This window comes from Vanellus vanellus (assembly GCF_965231255.1).
Source record: "Vanellus vanellus genome assembly, chromosome: 6".
NCBI lineage: Eukaryota > Metazoa > Chordata > Aves > Charadriiformes > Charadriidae > Vanellus > Vanellus vanellus.
The window spans coordinates 31,325,158-31,344,967 of NC_138911.1; the positions used below are offsets into that span (position 1 = coordinate 31,325,158).

General features: G+C 50.4%; 2 protein-coding genes across 5 annotated transcripts in view; one reads left to right on the forward strand and one right to left on the reverse strand.

Annotated features, from left to right (window-relative positions):
• NUMB (NUMB endocytic adaptor protein) overlaps positions 1 to 19,810 on the forward strand; it is a 232,027-nt gene that overhangs the window by 113,317 nt on the left and 98,900 nt on the right. The window contains exon 1 of one of the 4 annotated variants that reach the window (XM_082484874.1): positions 19,627 to 19,647. The exons of the other annotated variants lie outside the window; for them this stretch is intronic. The gene's annotated coding sequence lies outside the window, so the exon portion shown is untranslated. Of the gene's footprint in view, positions 1 to 19,626; positions 19,648 to 19,810 lie in introns of those variants that run through there. 4 annotated transcript variants of the gene reach the window in all.
• On the reverse strand, positions 9,592 to 11,762 carry RIOX1 (ribosomal oxygenase 1; the record flags this gene model as incomplete). Its single annotated transcript, XM_082484919.1, has 1 exon — positions 9,592 to 11,762. The coding sequence occupies one exon, from the start codon at positions 11,760 to 11,762 to the stop codon at positions 9,933 to 9,935; it is 1,830 nt and encodes a 609-aa protein (XP_082341045.1). The 3' UTR covers positions 9,592 to 9,932.

A 19,810-nucleotide genomic window follows, 5' to 3' on the forward strand; every position in this document is an offset into this window, starting at 1 on the left:
GTAAACTCTTTTTTTCTCTTGTTTATAGGTATGAAAATCCAATTCTGGACAGGTCATAAGTAGTGGCAGATGATGTGCTGGGAGATGTCAAGACAGCCCTGGCAGTGCCTGCAGCAGGCAGCCCGCTCCCTCGCTGTGGCTCTGCCATCTCCTCTTCATGCTCACACCCAGACAGAGGGCCTCACCCGCACTAGGGCAGGCCCACAGGTTTTGGCTGTGCTGGTCGGGAGCATGGATTGCAAAATATCCCAGGTAGGGAAGGGCCTGGGAGTTTCATTTGCTACTAATTCTCTTTTATCAGTTCTCATCTCTTATATAAATTTTGCAATCCAAACACAAAGCACCAGGTGTACATCCTTTGAGAGGAGATTGCAGAACAGCTTCTAGGATGACTATATTCTGGCCCCATATTGGGGCCAGAACTGGAAGTTACCAGCCACAGCACATCCTTCCAGAGGATGGATGTAAACCCAGGGCACAGAAGCCACAGCTGTTCCAGAGAGAATCTCTCTTTCACAGCAGCCTGAAAGCTCTTAACCAGAGACACCAGCACCACTACTTTTTCTAAGACCCTATATTGTACAGTTTCTGCCATTCAGTGGTCAGAGATGTTTTCATTTGTGATGAAACATTCACTGTAAATGTGGTGAAATCTCTGCACCAAAAGGTGCGTATGGTGGAGGTTGCTTTAAAGTACAGGCTGAAAATGGGGAGACCACAGTTATATGGAGAGTACAGAAATTTATTTAAAGTCCACAGGCCACCAGTGAGATAAATGAGCATATTGCATATGATCTGTTCAATTAAGATCAATTCAAATGCTATCCCTTTTCTCAATGCCTGATCAAAAAAGATCAGGGAAATTACAGAAAATGTGAACCCAGTTCTACTCATAGCTATAGGTATATCAAGCCATATTGTTGGGGTTATACTGGTGCAAGTGTGAACAATATTAATTCAATAAGTGAAAAAGCATCTGCCAACTCAGGTCCTTCAGACCTGGGTGTGCTTGCTGTTGGGGTAGAATAAAGCCTAGATCTCTTGCCAAGCATCATCCTCGTCCTCTGAATGAGCCTTATGCTGCCTTGTCCCCCATCTTAGATGGCCAGCTGGGTCAAAATGGACTCCTTGCTCATGGTGATGGGTGGGAAGGGGAGGAGAATATGTCTAGCATTCACTTTCTTTGAGATCACAAACATTTTTCCAGTTTGATTAACAAAACACTTACATTTGCAGAAATGATCTGCCTGCACAGTGATGAAGAGGAAGTGCCTGTCAAGAAGAGAGGTGTCCCCAATACTTCAAAGGATACGTTCAAGACTCAGTCAACTAATGCTGAACTGAACACCACTTGAGGCAAATGCCAGCACAACTTTTAGCTGGACTGCAGCTGAAGGTAACTGGTGGGAACATTCAGGTGCACTGAGAGAGTACACAGAGTACATAGGGGTGATGGCAGCCACCAGGGTTTCTGCTGCATTAGCCTCAGGCATGTCCCCCCTCCCATGTCCCACCTGACACCCTGCCTCCTGACCAACACTGGCAGCATAGGCAGGATGCTGCCCACATATAAGGAATGATTCTCTCAAATCAGACTGCCATTGCTGGAGCCAAGGGGTGGAACAACTCTTACCTGCATTCAAAAGGTATTTGCGTGATTGAGTCTTGCTGCCAGATGACCCGGACACCAAATGTCCCTGGAAGTCCACTGGAGCCATGACATCACTTACGATCCTGTGTTTGCTATCAGTGATTGGATGAATCATCATATGGACACATAGTTGCCTATCTTTCCTACTACCTTTGCAAAGCTTTATTCTATAACATGTTATCAGACTCCATTACTGTTCAGACCACACCATCCCAGAGAAAATGGTCCCCAGTGCACTCACAGCATAGCAAACACAGATGGGCCATTACCAAGCTGGGACTCACCAGACTTAACCTCAGCTTCTAAGAGTTACACATCTATCCAGACTGTTATCTAGACTTCTCCTGGCTTTAAAGGGAAAGAGAGGGACCCACAGCCTCTCAGCCACCTCCACAGACATCCCTGTCCTTCCGGTCCTGCATTGCTTCACTCCAACACTTCAGGCACAAGTGCTTCTGGAGGAACAAGCACCTGTAGCAGGCATCCCTTGGATATATGCCAGGGACATACCCAAGCAAGCCTTGCCTTGCCTTGCCTCACAGCATGCAGAACATTCCCCTCTATTAGCCATGGTGTGGCCTCTGAAGGATGAGATACTTCCCCAGGTCCACCAGACCGGAGTTGACAGAGAGCTTGTGCCAGGTGCAACCGGGGCAACAGCATCTCATATCTACCCCATTGCCTGACGGGGCAGACAGGCTCTGGCTACTTGGTGGGTCTTAGTGCTCTGCAGTGGGGAGTCCTTCTTAAAGCAGCTGGTCCTTCCCCATACCCTCGCACGCACAGGCAGGGAGACTGCAACTGAGGGGTGCCGGCTGTGCTGGGAGACATGGAGGCTGTCTGGAGCCCTTGCTGCAGCCCTGGCAGTGCCTGTGGCAGGGTGGGCTTGGCACAGGCAGTCCCCTGGCACCACGGGAGCATCTCTAAAGGCAGCAGCTCTGCCCAGGCTCTGGTGTCCCACAGCTACACAGCCTGTACCTGCCCACCCTGTCAGGCCAGCTGCCACAGGGGCAGTTTCCAAATGGCAAGGGCAAACACAGGGCAGGATATTGGGAGCAAGACACTGCCATGCCTGCTGGTTATTGCCCTTGCGGGAATGGACCCAGCGGAAGGCACAACTGAGACCCTCCTTCCCATATCTGGGCTTCTCTCACAGGCTCTCCCTTCCCTCTCCCAGGCTGCAGGCTCCCTTTGGAAAGGGTTTCCCCTTTGCCACATACAGACCTGGGGGGAATTGTCCCCACAGTCTGGGAGCACTTTGGGATGGACTGATTCCCCTGGACAGCCCTGGCAGCTCACCCAGGGAACATCACCATCAGGCATCACCATCATGGAACCAGTGCTGTGCTGGAGGAGAGGGAGGCTCCCACTTGTCCCCAGCCTGCGGATCTGCAACCTGCTCCACGTGGGGCCAGCTGCATGCATGGGGACACGCATGGGGCAGCATGGCAAGGTCTGGCACAGAGCTCCGCTCTACTCCCCTATGCCCCTGCTCCTTCAGGCCCCCCTGCCCCAGAAGCCCAGTGAGGGAGCATATTTGGGGCTTGGGTCCCATCTTCCTTGTGGGGGAAGGTGTTCTGCAGAAGCTCATATGGACAGGAGCCTACCTCTTGCAGTGGGGGCATCCCAAAAGGGGCTAGTGCCACCCTGTGCTGGGGTGGGTGCATGGAGACGTGGTCTGGCAGCATCATAGGGGAGAGAGCCCCACGAACCCGGTGCTGCTCTCCTGGCATCTCCTGGGACTGTGCAGTCTTGCACTTCTCGCCAAATGACGGCACCTGGTGTGGCCACAGGTTGCCCCAAGGCTTCTGTCCCTCCTTCCCCCTGGCTCTGCTATCTGCTCTTCTTGCCCACACCCAGGCAGAGTGGGCCACCCATGCCAGGACAGGCCCACAGGTTTTGGCTGTGCTATAGGGAGCATGGATTACAAAATATCCCAGGTAGGGAAGGGCCTGGGAGTTTCATTTTCTGCTAATTCTCTTTTATCAGTTCTGATCTCATATAAATTTTGCAATCCAAACACAAAGCAGCAGCTGCAGCCCCATACCATGGCTTCTCTCCCAAACTTGATAAAGCTGCAGGCTTTGAAAAAGGTTGCCCTTTTCCCTGAACTCATACATGTGGGGAATTGGCAACAAAATTTTGGACGTTTAAAAAACATACTGGAGATCACCTATGTGTGGTGAATGGGATGAATCCAGACACTAGGAGATCTAAGTACTAGTACTTAGCACTCAGAGTACTAAGGGTACACCCAGGTTTCTTACAGACTGACTGTTCGATCAAGGACTGATTCAAATGTATTCAGCCATCCCTTTCCTTCTGGCAGCCATCCTCAGGCCATTGAGCAGATGGCCCTGTGGGGTTATTACGAGGGGTGAGGTCCAAGATGTGATGAGAGGAAAACTGCCCAGAGGAAGCGCCCTGTGGCAGATAATGTACGATTGCTTAGAGGAGCAGAGCTGTCTCACTCATAGATAGGTTGTAATACAAGTGTATTCTTGCACTTTTCCCATTTCCTCCTGGTGGAGCAATATTGACAGTAAGGCCTGAGAATAGTTTTAGCTAGCCTTTGGATGAGAAGTTTCCAGCTGGAATTCCAGGTGAATTTGCAAGGTGCGTTTCCTGCCATGGACACAACAGCTTCACAGTTCCACTCACCTGCAAATGTCTTCACCCCCTGAGGTCACATTGGAAGCCCATTTCTGACTGAACTGCTTTAGGTCGCATGGAGATACCATCTCTAGCGTAGGAAAACAGAAAACAAAGGGCATCTAGGGATTGATGAAAGTCGTCTCCGTTTTCCTGGTGAATATAACCCAGGGAGATCTTCCATATGTAAGAAGTATAGAGAAGATCACAATGCTAGTTGTCTGAACATGTTTCCCTCTCCAATGCCAGATCCCCAGTGATAAGGTGTGACATCAGAAGGTTTAATGAGGGCTCTCACAAGCATACATGTTATCAGTAGGCTCAAGGCTATCATGGCTTGTCCATCTGCCACAGTGGAGCAATACGGGCTGGTCACCAACCCTCCCTCCTTCTCCTCGATGGAGCAGCCCCTGCTTGGAGGCTGCTGATCTGTGTGTGGATATGGGAAATTCTAACTGCTATGAAATTATTATGAACATTATGAAATCAAGCAATTGACTGTTTTCTCTTTATCAGCATTATTGCACTATAAAATCATCAGTCTCCAAGAAGGGTAACTTTGGATCCAACATTGTAAAAAGACAAAGAATATATATACTCCAAATAAACACTGTAATTTAAAATACTTCAGAAATCAAGGGAATTGGGTCAACTTAATTTTGACCCATCTCTTCATACTTGATTGATTGCATACATACTAGAAAGTGAGAGACCATGAAAGCAATGTCTGTGTTGTTAACTTAATGCAAATGGCTTTCTTTTCTAAACTTTGCAAAAGATGCCATGTGCTCTTGACCAAGCTACGTAGAGTTTCCTTGCTAGCCATTGTCTGTAAAATAAAGGTGATCATAGTTTTTTACCCTGCCTTAGGCTGCAAATTGAAAAGTACTGATACTTAAGAAATATGGAGGACATTAGAGAATGTGCTGGAGGACATTAGAGAAGGATGAAGTATTGCTATGCAAGTGTATTTTTAGTATTATTATGCATTCCATATTCCGTTATTATTTTTATGAATTCAAACATGCATAGAAAATGCATTCCTATTTTTATATAGGGAACAAAGCATGAAGCAGATCAATTGCTTTCTTATTCCGAAACTGAGATATCAGTTTGTCACTAGGTCTGAAGTCCTCCATTTAGGCACCTCACCATTTTTCTCAGTGGAAGTCAGCACGGTGATCCTGAGGGGAAGACCATTGTACATCAAGCAGTTACTGACCCACAGCAGAGTTAAACCCAGCACGCCCAGGCCTGTGCTGTGCTGTGCTGCACGTGCAGCGTGGCCTTCAGGCCTGTGCCATGCTGCAAAGGTCCCTTGGCCCCAGGAAAAAACTCAACCAACTCTTCCTAAAAGTGGCAGGCAGCTCCCACTCAGTGCCAGCAATCACACCACCTGCGTGCCCCTGCTCTTATCGAACAGTGCAGCGAGATGTCCTCATGCGTGCATTGTTTCTGTTTGACTGTAGACATGGTAAATGCACCCCAACAAAGAGGGAGTCAGACAAAAATGCCAGGCGGCCTGCATGGAGCTCCTGGACAATCTCAAACAGAAAAAGGTGGAAGAGGGTGGAAGCAAGGTCAGGTAGCCTGGAAGTAATACAGAGAAATTGTCTGAGCAGCCAGGGATCAGGTTAGGAAAGCTAAAGCCCAGATAGAGTTAAATCTGGCCAGGGACATCAAGGGCAACAAGAAAGCCCTCTATAGGTAAGTCAGCGACAAAAGGAAGACTAGGGAAAATGTGGGCCATCTCTGGAAGGAAACAGGAGACCTGGTCATCTGGGACACGGACAAGGCTGAGGTATTCAATAACTTTTTTGCTTCAGTCTTCACCAGTAAGGGCTCTAGCCACACCACCCAAGTTGCAGAAGGCAAAGCCAGGGACTGGGAGAATGAGAAACTGCCCACTGTAGGAGAAGACCAGGTTCGAGACCAGCTGAGGAACCTGAAAGTGCACAAGTCCATGGGACCTGATGAGATTCATCTGTGGGTCTTGAGGGAACTGGCAGATGAAGTTGCCAAGCCACTATCCATCATATTTGAGAGGTCGTGAAGTCTGGTGAAGTTCCCACTGGTTGGAAAAGGGGAAACATAACGCCCATTTTTAAAAAACGAAAAAAAGGAAGACCCAGGGACCTACAGGCCCGTCAGTCTCACCTCTGTGCCCAGCAAGATCATGGACCAGATCCTCATGGAAACTCTGCTAAGGCACACGGAAAATAAGGAGGTCACCGGTGACAGCCAACATGGCTTCACTAAAGGCAAATCATGCCTGACAAATTTGGTGGCCTTCTATGATGGCGTTACAGCATTGGTGGATAAGGGAAGAGCAACTGACATCATCTACCTGGACATGTGCAAAGCATTTGACACTGTCCCGTACAACATCCTTGTCTCTAAATTAGGGAGACATGGATTTGAGGGATGGACCACTCGGTGGATAAGGAATTGGCTGGATGTTCACACTCAAAGAATTGCGTTCAACAGCTCCATATCCAAGCAGTGAGCAGTGATGAGTGGTGTTCCTCAGGGGTCGATACTGGGACCAGTACTATTTAACATCTTTGTTGGCAACATGGATGTTGGAATTGAGTGCACCTTCAGCAAATTTGCCAATGACACCAAGCTGTGTGGAGCTGCTGACAGGCTGCAGGGAAGGGATGACATCCAGAGGGACCTTGACAGGCTTGAGAAGTGGGCCTCTGTGAACCTCATGAAGTTCAACAAGGCCAAGTGCAAGGTCCTACATCTGGGTCAGTGCAATCCCATGCACAAATACAGGCAGGGTGAGAATGGCTTGAGAGCAGCCCTGAGGAGAAGGACCAGGGGGTGTTGGTTGATGAGAAGCTCAACATGAGCCAGCAATGTGCGCTCACAGCCCAGAAAAGCAATTGCATCCTGGGCTGCATCAAAAGAAGTGTGGCCAGCAGGTCAAAGGAGGTGATTCTACCCCTCTACTCCACTCTCGTGAGACCCTACCTAGAGTATTGCATCCACCCCTGGGGCCTCCAACATCAGACAGACATAGACCTGTTGGAGTGGGTCCAGAGGAGGACCATGACGATGATCAGAGGACTGGAGCATCTCTCCTATGAAGACAGGCTGAGAGCTGGGTTTGTTCAGCCTGGAGAAGACACTGGGGACACCCTATAGCAGCTTTCCAGTATCTGAAGGGGGCCTACAGGAAAGCTGGGGAGGGACTTTTTACAAGCGCATGTAGTGATAGGACAAGGGGGAATGGCTTCAAACTGGAAGAGGGTAGGTTTAGATTGGATATCAGGAAGAAATTTTTCACTCTGAGGGTGGTGAGGCACCAGAACAGGTTGCCCAGGGAAATTGTGGATGCCCCATACCCCTGGAAGCGTTCAAGGCCAGGCTGGATGGGGCCTTGGGCAACCTGTTCTAGTGGGAGGTGTCCCTGCCCCATGGCAGGGGGATTGGAACTAGATGATCTTTAAGATCCCTTCCAACTTAAATCATTCTATGATTCTAAATATAGCTGTTTCCTTATATAAAAATCTTAGAATACCTTGAAAGACCAAAAGGGGAGAATCTCTGCTACGGACCACGTCTGCATGGCATGCTGCATGTGAGTCAGAGTCCTATTACATGCTACACTGCTCAGGGTTCCCAGCGTCTAAAGGGATGTAAGATCATCTATGCTGTTCTCTTCTTAGAGTGTTAGCTTTAATAAATAGCATGTTAATGATACCTTACAGAGTGTGAGTGCCTTTCTTACTGGGATCATAATGAACTAGCACCTCCTAGTGCATTTGGTGCAGTCAGCAGGTCTCAGTAAGAAATGCCTTTTTGGAGCAAGAACAAAGAAGACAAGAGAAACTCTGTGCCTGGCTGGCCCCTCACAAATCTCTGAGGGGTATTTGCAAGGTGTTTAGCCCAGGCAGTTTCCTCAGTGGCTTTAGAAACTGAGGAGGGATTAATAGAATGCCCCACTCCAGCTGAAACATTATGCTGTCTAAGAAAACAGGGGCGAGGGAAAGGGAAAGGAAAAGCTAAGGAGAATTTGTGCGGTTTTTGTTCGTTACTAATATGATTGAAATGGACATGGGGGATGCTTACAGCCAATGCAGAAAGACCTGCATGAGCTACTGGTGCGGCTCTGCACCACAGCCCCTGAGCAGCAAGCTGCGGTGCAGGCACCTGCCTGTGGTGCAAGCATCTGTGGTGCGGTCACCTCTGCCACAAGTGCCCGCAGCGCAGGCAGCCACGGTGCAAGTGCCTCCGGTGCAAGGGGGGCACACAGAGCAGCACAGGAAGGGCATCACTGAGGGACGAGCTATTTGCCCGATGATAGCTATTTGCTATTTGGGGATGAACGGCGGGGCTAGGACTGCTGCACCTCTGGTGAGGATGAGTAGAGAGAGGGGTCAGAGGATGAGTGCGGCAATAGCATTGCTGCCCAGCAAGTAGTGATTCACAAAGCAGAGGGGCACCTCAGCACACTCTCGTGGTGTGCTATTTTACACAGCCCAAGTTTCAAGATTTAGCAAAAGCAGACAGGAAAAGAGGGGAGAAAGGCTGGTGCACTGGCTGTTGCAAGTATGGGACTTTGAAGGAGATTGTGTACACTTAAATTCTAAACTATTAGAGTGCATGCGTGCTATCTCGCAAAACCCTGATGACACAGCAGCTGAGAACACAGGGTAATGCAGACCGCTCCTTGTGGGTATGGCTTCAGGAGGCTTTAAAGACAGAATATCCCTCACCTGCTGAGTGTAATGATAAAACAGCATTGTGGAAAAGTATACCTGAGGCTTGTCAGTATTTACAGGCCAGGCCAGGCATGCATTCATGTAACTTGTTACGTCCTTTTTGCACCCAGCATGAAACCCCCCATATTAGAAGGTGCCCCATTTGCCTGGAAAGGGCCAATAATTTCCTTGCTAGGGGCTGCTGCAGGAAAACTAGTGGGGCAGGTTATTCCATCACTAAGACAGCACACAATTATCAGACTGAAAAAGAAGAGTGAGCCTGAAGCGTTTCAAATGCAGCGGCTCACATTTGCATGGGGACACCTCGCCACACTGTTCAATAAGGGCAGGGACACACAGGTGGCATAATTCCTGGCACTGAGTGAGAGCTGCCGGCCGGTTCCGCTTTTAGGAAGAGTTGGCTGAGGTTCTTCCTGGGGCCAAGGGACCTTTGCAGCACTACACAGGCCTGAAGGCCATGCTGCACGTGCAGTGCTGCACAGCACAGGCATGCAGAATGGTGACCGTCACCAAATTTGCCCGTGAGTAATGAGAGCATTTCCGGCAGTAGGGCAGGCTGCTTTAAAACATCGCATAAACACACAGATGATTTACAGACTGCAAGAAAGTTCACTACCTTCCTGAAGTTACCTAGGGTGTTAGTAATATGGCTTGCGGAAGGAAAAAATAAAAGATTAAGCACTTCCCTTCTCTAGTCACTCAGCCATGCAAAATCGCTCCTAGAGAGGATACCCGTTTTAATCAGAACATTTGATTTCTCTACCCGTGTCAAAGCCCTCACCTGGGGGCAGAAGATACTGTCATCCGGACTGCTGATTCACAGCTAGCGGGTATAAGGTGGAAAAGACAGAACGGTTTCTAAACAAATGTATGTTTATTTTGTTAAAAAATTAGAGTTATGCTTGCACAAGAGGCTTCTTTGTAGTCAGAATGCCCTTCTCAAACAGCAGTGTGGCTAGAGAAATCTTGTCCTCCAAGGTTTCGCAGGGAAGGGCAGCCACACTGACGTGGTTTGGATAGGAAGACAGGAGAAATTCGATACTGTCTGTATACTCAGGATCTATCTCAAGGAACTTGGGTTCTTCCTTGTGGTACACTCTTGAGTTTTCTGTCGTGTAATACAGCATCACACCTGCTTCTTCATTACACAATCTTATCATGCCATGGCGGAGGAGACGTACTTCTGTGTCTTTTGTTATCAGTATATCGACATCACGGGGGCCCCCATCTTGCCACCGGGCTGGGAAGCCGTACACGCTCTGCGCCTTTTCACTTTGTGTAAGCACCGGGGGGAGACAGTCATGAAGAAACGACTTGGCTCTCTGATCCACGGCAGCATCAATGGGTGCATAGTGAACGAGTTTCTTTATCAGGCTCTGCACTTTCTCCATAAACTCCGTTCGTCGAGTGTCAACTGCGTCTGAGTTGGCGACCCCCATGTACCCCAGGTAGTCCATGGGAAGTCCTTGCCGGTACTCCACATCTTCCTCCAGGGCCATCTGCAGGGCAGCCGGGAGGAGCTTCTCCAGGAGGTCCCCCCAGGAGTTCCTCTGATAGGAAGACACGGTGATGTGGAGTGAGTGCGCGTCAGGGAGACAGTCGCCCTGGTGGATAAAGCCGCGGGGGAAGTACAGCAGGTCCCCGGCCTCCAGCACCGTCTCCAGCACAGGGTCGCCAAGCTCAGCCTGCGTGAGGTTTGCGCTGGAGAACTGAGGCAGCACCTCGGCATCTGTCCGGGGGCTGTAGACGCGCCAGTGCTTCTTCCCCTCCAGCTGCAACACGAAGGCCTCGATGTCATCGTAGTGGGGGGCGAAGCCCTGCGTCCCCGGTGGCGTGAGGTACGTGTTGGCTCCCGCCATGCTGCCAAAATGCTCCTGCAGAATGGCGAGGAAGTGCCAGACAGTGGGGGAGAAGGTCTGGGGGCTGAGGAGCCGCAGGGAGCAGCCGTTCTGGTAGAAGTCCCAGACGACGGCGGGCAGAGCCCGGCCGGACGGGTTGTGCGTCTCCCGCACCCCTTCGGCGTAGCTGGTCACGTCCAGGTGGGTCCCGAAGTGCACCTGGCCGCCTCGCAGGGCGTCGTCGAAGTCGGCGGTGGAGAAGAGCCCCGCGTAGTAGCCGGGGTCGCCCCGCCGCACCAGCAGCGGCGCCCGCTCCCAGTGCCGCCCCAGGAACTCCCCTGGCGCCACCGGCGCCACCAGCCACCGGAACAGCTCGGCCGCCCGCTGCCGGCTGTCCTCCAGCCGCCCCAGCCGCCGCAGAAGCCCCACCACACCGCCACCGCCCTCCCCCGTCGCCCGCGGGCCGCCCGGGCCCGCCGCGGGGCCGCACTGCCGCTTCGCTTCGGGGCTGCCGGCCGGCGCCTTGGCCCGCTCCACACGGCCGGAGCGGGGGGTGGCGGCGGCGATCGGCGGCGGTGGGGCCTCCGGCTCCGGGCCGCGGCCTCCCGCCTCACCGCGCTTCCGCTGCGCCTTGGCCCGCTCCACGCGGCTGTGGGGGGGGGCGGCGGCGATCGGTGGCGGTGCCTCCGGCTCCGGGCCGCCACTTCCCGCCCCGCCGCGCCTCGGCCGCGCCTTGGCCCGCTTGCCTCCCGCCGGCAGCGGCGTCCCGCGGCGGCGCCGCTCCAGCCGCCCGACCCCCGCCGCCTGGCGGTACACCGATAGCGCCGAGAGCCGCCCCAGCCGCCGCCGCTGCTGCTGCAGCTGCTCCTCCACGCCGCCCGCCGCCATAGCCGCCCGCCCGCTCCGCCCCGCCCCGCCGGGCCCGTTTCCGCCGGGGCCTGTGTGTGTGGGTGGACCCAGCAGCGCCCCGGGACACGGGGTTTGGGGTGGGGTGAGCCCCGCATGGGGAGGCCGTACGTCTGCCCGCGGAAGAAGGTTTTAAATGGGTGCTGGCGAGGCTGCGTAAGGCGGAATGTCTTATGTTTTATCAGCGTGTCCGCTTGCAATAGATCAGGCTTACACCTTTACACAACCCCCTCCAGCCCTCCCAAAGGAAAGGTGAGGCGATTCCACCGGGAATCTAATGTGGATACCCACTAATGTGGATAGATCTGCTCCCTGGCTGGAAAGCTTCCTTCTCTAAGTACGGCCCTAAGCACGTACAGAAAAGATTTATTTATTTGTTTATTTCCCGAAGGTGTGCAGTAAGGATATGCTTTTGGACAGCCTGCAATTACTTTGCAGCCTAATGAGGCGAGGTGAGGTAAGACCTATTTCATAAGGTCGCATTGCACAAAGAATAGAAATCCAAACTGGGTGGAGCCTGAGCTCCGGAGCTCCCGTGCTGTGCCCTCCCTCCCTCCCTCCCTTCCCTTCCCTTCCTCCCTTCCCTTCCTTGTGCTTCTAATGGAGATGCCAGGTGAAAGGCTACGTCCTCCCAAAGGATCCCCAAAACCAACAGGCTGTCATGTCATGTAGTGGTTTGGGTTGGGTGTTTTTTTGCCAAATCCACTAACTGCCTAATAACCTGGGCAGACCTATGTTCTCTCTTCATCCCTCTCCTAGGCCTGAAGCTTCCCAGGACAGGGTCAGTGGCACTGCAAGGTACCTGCGCAGCCCGAGGGCTGCTCTGCGCTTCCAGAGGCTGCAGCTCCAGCACAGGAAACTTTGCTGGAGGGTAGAGGACAGACCAGCAAGGCTCGGCTGAAGGCAAATGTGAAAAACTGTAGGGGTTTGTATTGTCAGACTGTGTTGATGCTTTTCCAATCAAGAGCAAGCCTCAGTACAAGAAATTCACTATTTCTGTGAGAATAATCTTTGATGGACTCCGATAATTCACGGGAATGGATTTGGCATGAGAATTTCCTTTCCAAAGGCTGCTGTGAGTCTAAAGCATTTAACTGCCGCAATTACCCAAGTGTACCCAGGAACCCTGTGGTTCACAAGGCTGTTATTAGCCTCTCACAGATATGAATATCAGCTTTGCAGAATACATTAAACAAGCAGCTAACATTCACGAGGCATGTGCAGATCTGTTGCGTGGGCCACTTAGCGTCCCGGGCCTAGGATACACAGCTGAAAAGCAAATTTTCACCTCTTTCAACTTTACTGTTGCAGGGGTTTCAACCCAGATCTACATTGCAATTTTACCATAGCTCAGGTGCAGAAATCATTCGTCGGGCCTATTAAGGATGAGTTCAGCTGTTAAGTTTTAATTCTAGAACAGATGCAGACACCTCAAAGGTTTAAGGTTTTTTGAATTCCCTTAAAACTAACACAAATCAGCCTCACATCCCATCCTGTCACTGTGCTGTAAGCAGCCAAGACCCATTCTGTACATACGCAACAGCAACTATTTTAATTTTAGAGGTGTTTTGGTGATAGGGCTCTGCCGGCACAGCCTTTGGAGCCAAAACTGTGGGAAAAGCATCATCAGCAGGAAGTTCTCCTGTTTGCACCATGATGGTTTTAGCTAAAGAAGATGGATTTTAGACGTGCGTAGGCGACGCTTTTGCCTCCAGTTTAATGTCTTGAACGTTTTCGGCTTTGCCAGCAGGTGGCAGAGGCCGATCAGGGCTCTGCACCCCTGGGGTGGGAAACACGGGTGGAAGGGGATATCCCATTTTCCTGGCAAGATGACTGGCGTGGATGGGGTTTAAAACGAGAGGGAAGCGCAGGCAAGCTGTGCGTGCATGTGTGGACTGGAAGAGCGGGGAAGGGAAGGGTGAGCTCTCTATTTCAATCCATTCTTTGTTTTCCCAAGGTTAAGCCCTGCTTACCAGAATAATCTTATCAGCTGAAACCATTTCAACAGAACTGGGCCCTTAACAAAACTGAGATGCAGGCGCTTTGAAATATGGTAGAATTTAGGCTATTGTATACTTTAATGATACGTAAGCATGGCTAAATAGGCTTGGGGGGGAAAAACCTTTGAAAAACCTGGACGTCTGGGTTATTTGTGTTACTGTTTAATTTACTGGAGTACAACTGATCCTTCTCAGAAGAAGCTGGACACTGTACACAACGCCTGACCTGAGTTACACCAGAATACCTGTAATGACTGCAGCAAAGCTGTTCTGGATGTTTACCAGTATGGCGGGTTCAAAGCCTCATTCAAGGGCTCTGATCTTCATACAGATGCCACTTTCTACTGTGGAGAGACAGATGATTGACATCGGGTTGTTTGTTTTTTTTTGATGTATAACAAAGTCTCAGAGGGAAGGACATGGTGGAAAATGATGGTGGTGTCATTTCTATAACAGTAAAATGTTTCTTTTGACAATTTAGCTTTTCTAATAGTAAATGCTTTCAAGAATAAAGAATGTTGCTATTTTTCTGCGCGACACAAGAAAGGGATTTGACCTAAGGCAAAAAGAGAGAGCTTCAGTATCATTTACAGAGTACTCAGATGGTTGTCTAGGAATAGCCACAAGCTCTACATGCTGTTTTCATTCATTGTCCAATATTTCAAGGGAATTTGTCATAAAGAAAGAACAGTGTCACGTACAGCTCTTTAAATAAACAAAAGGAAAGTAGCACAGATCTCTGAATGATTAGGTGGTCCCCAGCTGCTGCTCACATAGACAGAGTAGCAACTGGAGGGTCAATTAGATTTCTTAATTAGAATTTAGCATGAAGTTACTCAGATTTTATGAGTGTATAGGCTGCATTGCCAACAGCCACACGTGTTTTATTTAAGACGACATAAAAAATGCAGTGAGTACAATTTATTAAAGAGCCACAAGTGACTTCAAAACAAATAAGTAAATGGCACCTCAAAGAGATGTAGGGTTCATTTGATATTTTAACCTAATGCTGTTCCTTGTTCACATAACAGAAATCTCGAGTTTAAGGAGCAGTTTGTGTAAGCCCTGATCCTGCAAAGCTATGAGCAGTCTTCATTAATGAGTGGAAAGGGCAAAATCCTTTGCAATTCTCTGTGTATTTGAAACTCAGTTGTTCACCACCATGCAAACTGCCCAGTACTTTCTCTGTGTTCCCGGCAAACCGTTAATATAAACCAGTCACTTTTAGAAAGTTAAACTTGGTTTAATCCTTTTTCTCATTATTACTTTGCTGGCAACCTTCCTTTTGCACTGTCAGTTTTGTTCTCATGCCAAAAGCAATGCCCAGTAAGGAAAAAGAACATTTCAGGCCTTCGCTGATGGGTTTCCTTAGCCGGCAATCTTTCTCATACAGCCTAGTGACATCCAGTATGTCATCACTGGAAGGACACTGGGCTGGATTGTGAAGCCTGCTCCTCGTTGTGAAAGCTATAAAGTTCACTGCCAGATAACAAGACTGAAAGCTAATTCAGGAGCTGTTTCTCAAGAGCTATCCTCTGGCCCCCCTCATCAGAGTGAATGCACTCACTCACTGAAGCATCTCTTGGCAGAGATTTTGGCCTCTCTCCAGCTGTTTCTCTCTTCTCAGGGATTTTCTTATTCAGTGACTGGTTGTGGTCTTTAATCCCGGTTATCTTGCACACAGAGCCCCACTGAGAAAAGAAGCCTTCCCTGCCACAGAACAGTCCAATTAAAACAAATTTATAAAAATAATAATAATTACAAGGTCCAGTCCTTGCTATGAAATTATCTTTTTGGGGGGATTTGGAAACACAGGCATTTTTTCTTGTCCCATGTGACCCTAGAATACATACTCTGTTAGTTAAAGCTGAATTTACGTAACGTATTTGAGTAGGACCCTCAACTGAGCTTACTCACCCTCTTGATGGGGCATGTGTACTTTGAAGACATTTTAAAATAATTTTATGAGGGCTTTTGTGCTCTTAATAGATGCCATCTAGCATTTGGTAGCATTGAGCAGATACCATCTGCAGTGACTCCGTAAGCAGTGACTAAACGCAAAGCTGCAGACTCCAAGACTCCGGTCTTGTTGCTTTTCAGGGGAAGGAGAGAAGTAAATGGCCATGAGGGGAAAATCCCCATCCTAAAATGAAAGCAAAGAGAACCTGAATGAAGTATTTGCCCCATAGGATTAATCACATCTAGACAATTGATGTAGAAGGTATAGTCAAGCTGTTCCTGCATGCATCGCGTATCTTGTGCTCGAGAATATTGTTTTGATATGCACAGACCATGGCTCTTGACAAGCCATTTGGGTGATGCTTTTCCATGGAAGAAAGATTTTAAAGGATTCTTTCTATTCACATCCTTTCTGTATTGATGATGGCAACTGCATAGCTTTGCTCATTAAATGTACTTATGCTCACTACTTCAAAATGAACATATAGCCATGCTAACATATAGCAGCACCAGTCAACATTTGCTTCTTCTGTAAGTTTCTCCTTTGCAGAAGCCTCGCAAAAGACTTTACCTTTTATTTCCTGTAAAAGCTGCCTGTACTGAAGGTTTTCAGAAGTACTCTTAAATTGCTCGCTCACCTCTGACGCAGCAAACAGGCTGTCTTGGGTTAGCAACCATATTGTTCAAATCTGCTCAGAGCATGATAGATGGTACTCGCTTATTTGCTTCCCGTGGTAGGTTTGTATTGCTGCTAAACAATATGGCACCTTCTAGAAGTATTTTTGAACATTTTCAGCGCTCATCCCCACCCACAAGCTCCCGCTCTTTTGACTGCATTGTCAAAAAAATGGAATTCCTCTTGGGTGAGCACTAATAGCGGCATAAAAATGCTTATGTTGTAGTATTTATACTCGTATGGCTTGTTCCTGGAAGGGATAATATTATGGTGTGATTAGAGAAGGGAGATTTAATCACTGACGTTGTTTTAGATAGCCAATAGGGGAGAATGATGTTAAGCCTCCGGGTATCTGCAATGAGGATATGGAGTTTGCATTATCATAGAATCATAGAATCATAGAACGGTGAGTGCGTGTGTAATATACTCTCAGGTCCTTAGGGAATAGCGTACCATCCTGCCGTTCCGCTGAGACCGGGGAGGATCTCGGCTAGAAAGGCATCACTGAAAGGAGTAAGTGGCTATGACAGGAACAGCCAAGCCCATTAATCCCCCATATTATCTGCAGAGCCCTGTTCTCAGTCTTAAAGACAAGGTGGAAAGGGGGGAAATTGGGTTGGGTTTCTTGGGAATGCTATGAAGTCTCTCCCGATTCTGTGTTATCCGTGAGGATTAAAGCACCTTGAAGCCCTGCTTCCAGCATCAGGCCGTGGAGAATTAATTTCCCCCCTGTCATGGAAATGCTCTGTGGGAAGACTGACTACGCAGAACGTGACTCGGACTCGCAGCCCGGCACTGCGAATGCGCAGTTTGCTATGTCAGATGCTCAGCTTGTCCAGCTAGGTGACCTATAGGGTCATCTTCCTTTCCTTTCCCACCACAGCCCCCTTTCCCTTCGGTTACCAGTGACTATACGGGGAGGTCAAGTTAGGGAGAGATACAAACAGCCGAGCAGAGAAGCGGTAATAGCAACAAATCAATTTAACTAGCTAATAAATATTTCTAAGAGCTATATATAGCTGAAGCATACATTAGAACTTTATTTGCAATAGCATGTCCTGGCCTTTTCCTTGCCAGCCCTCAAATACTTTTAATTTGGAAGTAGGACATCTTTATAATATGGGAATCGTTCCTTAGACATTAAAGTTTAGGGCACCATATTTTATAAAAAATTTTTGTCAGGAATCCAGAGACTGTGAATAAGATGAAGAGTTATGCCGAAGCTACTGAGAATGCAATATTTTAAGAGCTATGCCAGGTCAGGAATGTTTTCATTAAATCAGAAGAAAATTCAGGACAGGTAGAAACGTCTTGTCTGTCTAGTCATTTTGGAACACGTTTCGCTCAAACATAGCCGTGTTGTGGTGCTGGCTGAGAGCAGCGGTATGAAAGTAATTGAGAAGCAACTGTGAGAGGGAAGGCAGCTCTCTGCTTTGGTTTTGCTTTCCAAGCAGAGGGTTATGCAAAAAGACATAAGGGGAAAAAAAAAAAAAAAAAAGTATCTTCTTAGTTTAATTTGTGAGCAAGGGATGATTTGGGGGTCAGAGCATCAGTCTGAAACTCAGAGCCAGGTCACACTCATGACACTGAGCACCTCCTATGTGAACTTGGTAAATGATTTTTGCACACAATGTTCTGAAATTCTCACCAATTTCAGTTGCTTTCTTTTCTGGATCTTTGCCAGTTAACATTAAGGCCCATGTTCTTTGTTGCTCTGCTTCTTTGCTCAATTCAGAAACAAAGAGGAATAAGGGGGATGGTGCACGCAGGGAGAAGATAATGATGCAGAGAAACCTCATGTAATCTTCGCATTTCAATTTCCTGAGGGTTTTGGGTTGTGGTGGTGTTTTTTTTTTTTTTGTTTTTGTTTTTTTTTTCTTTTTTTGCAGCTGAATGCTCCAGGAACTGTTCTGGCTTGCATTTTGGATGAAGTAGTTGCTTGAAAGTCTGGGGGAGAGGAGGCAGCTGTTGGAAATATGCATTCTGGATAAGACATCCGGGCCAGGCCCAGTTCGCGCAGCCACACGGGTGCCGCACGCCACGGATTCCCCTGGGTAACCTCCCTTTGAAGCGCGGCCTCCCTGCTGAATTCAGCACCTGGCAGCTCCTCCGCTGCTGAAAATGGAGGCAGGCTGGTGCTTCTTGGGCTGAAGGAAGGAAAGAACATTTTGGACCTCAGAAAGCCCCGGTCACGGGAGCTAAACGCACGGCAGAGGACCTTGCTGGCGTTCTCCCCACAAAGCCGCCCTCCAGCTGATGGAGGGCATCACGAGCCCAGTTTCTGGGGTGCAGGCACTGGCAGCACGTTTCACGGCAGCCCATGGGGAAGGCGACAGTTATCACACGTGGGGGCTCATTGGGGGGAATCCGAGGTGGGCCCGTGGGAGCCATCCTCCTCGGTCGCCCCTGCCGCCAGCCCCTGCCAGGGCTCTCCGGGAGCTGCCAGGGGGTCTCCGCGCTTGGGAAAAAGCCCCCACAGGGGTGACAGGTTTTGGCTCTCCCTCATGGCAGGCGGTGGCGCGGGGCCCAGCCGCCCGCACCCCGCAGTTTCGGAGAAGGGAACCCCCAAAGCCGGGGGGCTGGCTCTGCCCTGCGGCCCCGCCTGCCCAGAAGCTGCCTCGCTGCTGCGAGGGGACGACACCCACGGACGAGACGCTCTGCTGTGCGGCTCTCCGCAAGGCACCCTCCTCGCTTCCCGCGTCAGTAGGACGCCGGCCGGAGGATCTCCGGGAGGCGGGCGGGTCGCTGCCCTCACCCCCGCAGGGCGGCCCTGCCAGCCCGGCCCAGGTAGCGGCCACCCGCCTTCCCACTGCGCACCCCAACCCTTCGCCGCGACGACGTAACCTAACCCCGAGTGGGGAGGCGGGCCCATCGCCCGCAGCTGGCACTCCTGGCAACCTATCCTGGCACTCTGCTACGACCGCTTCAGCCAATCAGGAGCGGCAGCAGAAGAGTGGGGGCGCCAAAGCCCCGGCGTGAATAAAACACCCGGGACCCGTGGGCGGAGAGAGGCGGGGTTGGAACTTTGACGAGCAGCTCCTCGTAGCAATCCAAAGGCCTGACCAGGGGGCGGGTGGCCAATGGACCGCCGGGAAGGGCGTGGCAGGCGGCGGGGGCGGGAGCAGTTGCCGGGGGGGCGGGGAGGGGGGGGAGCGGCGGCGGCGGCGGCGGCGCTGCTCGGTGGCGACGGGCGGCTGAGGAGACGCTGGAGGGAGGAGGCTGTGGGCAGCAGGTGAGCGCGGCCGGGCCGCGGTGCGGGGTAGGGCCTTCGCCGCGGACAGGCGGGGGCTGGAGCTGTGGGCGGGCGTGGCGGGGGTGTGCGAGCCCCGCGGGGTGCGGGGGGATCCGGGCTCGGGGGGCGCGGGGCGGGGGGGGGGCGCCGGCGGTGAGGGAAG